We start from the raw sequence: 5,834 nt of genomic DNA on the forward strand, positions 1-5,834 counted from the left end.
CTCCTCCACAGTGCTCGCAGAGGGTAAACAAGCAGAGGAAGCTCATTATTACTGCAAAGAGTCCATGCATGTGCTGGAGGATTTTTGGGGATCCACAAAGAAACAAAGGTTCAAACTCTGGTCTATTAAGCTTCTTAAATGGTTTACGTGCTTTTCATACAACCCTTTCTAACAACAGCTACACTGCAAACTGTGCTCCCATAGATAAAAGAGAAGTAAAAATATTTGAACAATTCTCACTCAGAAAGACAATCGATTATAAATGGACTGGTGAGTTATTTATTAGGAGCTTGGAAAAAAGTTCACCTATTTCAGATAGTGTTAATAAGTTTCTACATGACTGTCTGTATTTTTATCAACTCTGAGATATCTCTCTCTATTATTTGGCATTGTGCTGATGGAACTGAATTTCTGTATTCCACAAAAAAAGAGCTCACATTCAGAATCCATCCATATAGACTGAAGGTATCTGGAGATATATTTGCTTTGCTTTTATGAGAAAGAAACTGTGAGAAATCAGATCAAAATGGGCAAAGAAAAAAGACTACATCCATCATAGCACACAAAAGTTAACCATCTCAAAAATTACATGAAGTTTCTCAAGGGAGGTGGGGTGATCTATGCACTGAGCTGAACAGCTCAGTTAAGTTGTCAGTTAAGTCAGAGGTTGAGAATAAATGAGCTTCTGTAATAAATTAATACAGATACTCAGGCACTATGAGAACTATTATATTCCAGCTGATGGTGTTCTGCACCCTTGACTGGATATGAAGCCTCTCAAGAAGGAAACAAAGTTAAAAATCAGGTATCCTGTGGCAAATGATCCTGAAAGGCTATTGGAATAGCCACAAATACTGAATGATGCACTTTAAAAGAATTGGAGTGTTTCTACTTCATTTCCTTTCGGTGAGCATAACTGAACACCTGGCAAAATTCAAAAGGCAAGTATGAAAATTACTCATCCTATGTGCAAGCAAGAGAAAGAAAGTAAGAACAAATGAACCACCACCACCAAAATGCTTGTAGGCACATCCCTTGCTCTGTGACTACACCACTTGAACTAGAATCTGAGATGCAGAATAGGCTGCAGCATTTTAAATCCATAAAAATGTCTTTTGCTCCTCTACCAGACATGATAAAAGTGTTTGTCCTCGTACCCCAATGCCAGGAAGAAAGTTTCCTTTACTTCTCTCTACCACTATGTTACCATAGAGACTTTTAAAATAAAAATACACATTGATTTAGATTTTAACTTCATTCAAAGACAATTTTAACCTGTAGATCATTTACTGTATGTTTTTAGAAAGTCATAACAGTATTATCGAATGTGACAAGCTTCTAGAGACTAACCAGAGAGCATGAGCCATAGGAGAGTCCGGAAAAGTAAGAACATTACATGTTACTCCTCCACCAAAAGGACAAGCAGCTCCAGAAACTAACCACTCACCCTCCTTGCCAGCCAAAGAAGTGCACAGCAGCAGCTGGCAAGCAAGAAGGGCATAAAAGGAAAGGTGCTGAGATCATGAGCTAATAGGAGAAAGAACATGCTGCTGTCTGAGGCTGCATGGAAGCACCACACAGGAGCTGTGAATAGCTACACTGGTAAACAAATCACCACTGAACCAGGATGCTTTGCATGTGGCTTTCCAGAAAATAAAGAAACAAAGCCACAAACACCGTTTCCTTGGGTATTGACTTAGATTTTCTACAAGGAATTAATCTTGCTGACTCTAAATGATAAATTCACTTCTCAATTTGTGTCAAACATATCAAGAAATAATAATTGTCCCCTCTTTCTCCTTTGATTCTCTGCAGACAGTGATGCTATCACATTCACAGCCTGTGCCACACCAGCAATTTCACCTACATGCCCTGGAAAATAAAAATCATCTTCAGAGTCCTTGACCACCCATATGTCATTGTAAAGTGTTGAGAACCAACTCAACAGACAGCCACTGTGCTAAGTGAGCCAGAACTGCTCCTCTCCCTCTGCTCCCTTCCAGCAGCCCCCACAGAACAAGGATTCGGGGTCAGGATCCTGAAAAGGATCTGGAGATACTTTCAGCTTCCCAGCTGGCAGCAACAACAGAGCAGGGGGATGCTCCAACCTTGTCCTCGGTCACCGAAGCCATCCACGAGGCATCTGCACCCTCCTGCTATTCCCTGCCTAAGCATCGAGCTGATTAATTAGCTGTGAAGTTTCCACAGGATGCCTCATGCTACAGGAAAATGGGCACGGGAGGAGAATCGCGTTAGAATAAGGATGTGATGGTAAAAAACAGCTCTGCAGGGATGAGGTCTAAGAAAAGAGCATGGGAAAACCAATTAAAGGACATGAAGAATCCTGCACAGGAGTTATGGTGGGGAATGGAGCAAATGAAAACTCAGAGTGATGAAAACTCCAAAAGCAAGAATGAAAAATAGGAATTTGACGTGTCTTGTGGTTTTTATTGTAGAGAAACAGACAAACAGTGTTCAGCAAGTAAATTATTCAGTAAATTCCACTAATTTTTTTTCCACAGCTATTGTGGCCAACTGAATAGCTGTGCAAATATTCCCAGAATGATGACAACATTCATCACAGAAGAGATATCAAAATACAGCCTATCTGATCTGCTATTAGGAGGCTAGTGGAAAACATTACAAGCAAAATTCCTGCAAGCAACAGACAACAGAGAACTACCACATTTTATCCTTTTGAGCCGCACAGGGAGGAGGGAAAGCTTTTCATAGGATATTCATGCTTGTATTTGTCAGCTAGCTTGGAGACACAAACTTCCTTTCAGCACTCCCTTTCTGCTTGAAGAATGTCCTCCTGTGTGATTTAAACCTCAAACTTGGATTCAATAAACTCCAGATACATCCTTCCCAAAACACAGATGCTATTTCTAGTCCAAAGGTAATCTGTCCTCGCACTGTGTTTTAGGGTGAGATTTGATGTGGTGACAATGCATATTTATTAGACGATAAATAGATTATCAAGATTTAATGACTTCCTGATAAATAGAAAACATGAAGCGAGACCAGACAAATCAGGTAGGAGCTGTTAATTGAATCATTAATTGCCTGATGTGGCTGTTGGCAGGAACCTTATAAGTCTTAGGAAAGCCCCTCTTATCAACAGAGAAGCTGATGCAGAAAATAATTTCTACATTTTGGTCTAATTTACTTAAGTTCTCAAGAGTTATGATGAATTGTTTCAGAATCTTATTTGCAAAAGTCTTTCTACTCTTAAATGTTCTCTTATTCTCATGCAGCCCTGGGGGAGCACATTCCAAAACTGGTGGGCTCACAAGGTTTGGAAGAAGGTTGACTTTAAGTGCTGGAGTTTGTTGTAGAAGCAGCCTGCTAGCCTGGGAAGTAGCACACTGAGATCTTGCCTTTGTGAACAGCCAACAGAGATTTTACAAGTGCTCTAAGCCCCTTAGATAAATAGAAGCTTAAACTGGTTGGGTCTGAGCATGTAATGCAACCAAAAGGAAGAGGACCACCAGAAGCACCACTCCTGTGCCAGCTGGGAGCATCTGTACTTAATGCAACTACTTCACACATTACACAAGCTCTTACAATACCAGGGCCAAGGACTTGCATACTCTCTGTACTTAAGTGTGTGCTGCAGTGCTTGTTTTCTGGTTCTAAAGTGCCTGCTTTTCAAAAAGCAATCCACAGAATAACAGGCTTTATTCTTCCTGTTTGTATAGGAACTCTAGCACTTACAGCCTTTCTTCATGTTTTTAACAGATTTATTCCTTATGATCTCCCTGATGGAGTCTATCTTTGTCACCATCTGTGTTATGTACTTTTACTACTAGTTAACTACCCTCATAAACTCCTCCTTTGAAACACATTTTGGGTGTGATAAATACATCAACAATCAAATTTCTATACCTGTACCAGCCAGATCCCATCCTTTGTGTCTTCTACAAGCTCATAGAAGTGCATTTCACCACTAAAGTTTGTACTGGAAACAGATTCAGAGGCCTCTTCCTCCTTGAGAGCTGAATAAAGCTCTCCTTCCATGAGGTCTCCTGCAAAAGAGACAATTGGAGAAATTCAATTAAAATGGCACTCGAGAGAGATCACCTCACAAAAGCAAGTAGTAACAGTTTAACTAACTGTATTTGCATGGATGCTCAGAGAATCTTTTCAGTACACACACAGCTAAACTTTTAAAGTGATTATAATTCTATCTCTAGTGACATGACTATGAACAATTTCCCTTCAGCTGTCAGACCACCGAAGACATGAGCACTCTGCTGCTGACTACAGAGGTACCACACATGCAACTGAACACACAAAAGAATAAAAGAACATCCTCCAAGGCTTACTCTCTGAAAATAACTACCTTAGTGGCTAACAGCAATTTTAATTGATACATCTTTGCCTTCAGTTCGAGGGATAACAATTTTGCAGCAAGCAACTTCCACAATTTCAATCAATAATTTTGTACCAAAATCCAGTGCTGATTGTCCCATTGCAAGTAAAAATCTCAGGCAGACCAATTTAGCTGTCAGCTGCTGCTTGGACAGTTGGGTAAAGTTCCCATGAACTCCAACCCCAGCGACATAAATTACTCACAGTAAAGTCATCTGATAATGTTTCCTTCATCATCTCACTTCCTTCTCACGTTTTGTTTCACAATCATTACAAATGCTCCTAATGACAACCAGCATTCTAGTAACTAATCTATTAAGCTTTAAGAAATGAAGACTTATCCAAAAACGTTGTTTCCTTCAAAATATAAAATAAGTGTAACAGCTGAAACCCTTGAGGGGTTTCCAAAAGTATTCATAAAATTTAAAGGAGAGAAAAAACAACCATGGAAAAATGCTGCAAAGCCTGTTAGTATGAGAAGCATTTCCATGGCATTTATAGAAGCTGGTTAATACAGTTTGTTTGGAATTCAACACTTCCCTGCAGCATATGCAACCCAAACATCATGACATCACGAAAGTACCTGACAGCCAAGGAGCGAAAGTGATTGGAACAAAAGTGAAAGTGCCTAATGCTTTTAACTGTTGGAGCAGCAAAGCAAATAAACAACATAAAAACATAAATAAACAATGAACAACAACAGCAAATGATATTTCAATGCCCAGGATTAATATAAATTATTTAAATCAGCACTTTTAAGGTTATACGGCACTCAATATATCCATTCAAATCCTTCTCCCTTTCTGTCCAGGCGTTAGAGACCCTCACTGCCTATCCCGATCGCTGGGAGTTCTCTCTTGGATCAACAGTCCTTCGATCACTATCTAAGAGCAGCTACTCACATCTTCCTGCTTGGCTGGCACTACGGCTATTACATCAGCCCCATCTCGCAGTCCTTGGGGCCAGCTCCCCCCGGCAGCATCCCTGCCTTCAGGACACTTGTGCCATTCCTTACATCTCCACTGCTCTTCACCCTTCGCTGCCCATCACCCCTCCACCTCTTTCACCTGATTTTCCCGACTTCCCAAACGCTTCCCTGCCTTCTTCCAGGCTATTTTTTGTCTGTAGACTCTAGTTCTGCTCTCCTTGTATAAAACCACCTCATCCCTTCTGCTCCTCAGCTATGAAATCACTGCTTTCCTCGGGGCCCATCTTAATAGCCAGACCTATAATAAAGCCAGAAAACGGGTAGGAACACATGCAAACGAGCTGGCCCCAGCTGTAAACAGTAACCCACTGCAGCTATTCGGATTCTTCCCTCCTCGTTTTTCACGGCAGGCAGCATTCGTTCCCATCTGTGCCACCCGCGCTGACCCGACCGCCCGCAGCGGCCCGGCGGAACTCCCGGCAAGGGGAGGGAAGGAGAGGGAAGGGGAGGGGAGGGGAGGGAAGGGAAGGGA

General features: G+C 41.3%; 1 protein-coding gene across 1 annotated transcript in view; it reads right to left on the reverse strand.

The window, feature by feature from the left end:
* Window positions 1-5,519, reverse strand: part of RNF103 (ring finger protein 103) — a gene marked incomplete at its 5' end in the record, with an annotated part of 15,516 nt that extends 9,997 nt beyond the window's left edge. Inside the window, 3 exon segments of the mRNA XM_009077278.1 lie at window positions 3,889-4,028; window positions 5,433-5,453; window positions 5,456-5,519. Of these exon segments, the coding sequence (XP_009075526.1) occupies window positions 3,889-4,028; window positions 5,433-5,453; window positions 5,456-5,519 (225 nt within the window).
* Window positions 5,520-5,834: the final 315 nt, after the last annotated feature.

This window comes from Acanthisitta chloris, unplaced genomic scaffold, assembly GCF_000695815.1.
Source record: "Acanthisitta chloris isolate BGI_N310 unplaced genomic scaffold, ASM69581v1 scaffold44536, whole genome shotgun sequence".
Lineage (NCBI taxonomy): Eukaryota > Metazoa > Chordata > Aves > Passeriformes > Acanthisittidae > Acanthisitta > Acanthisitta chloris.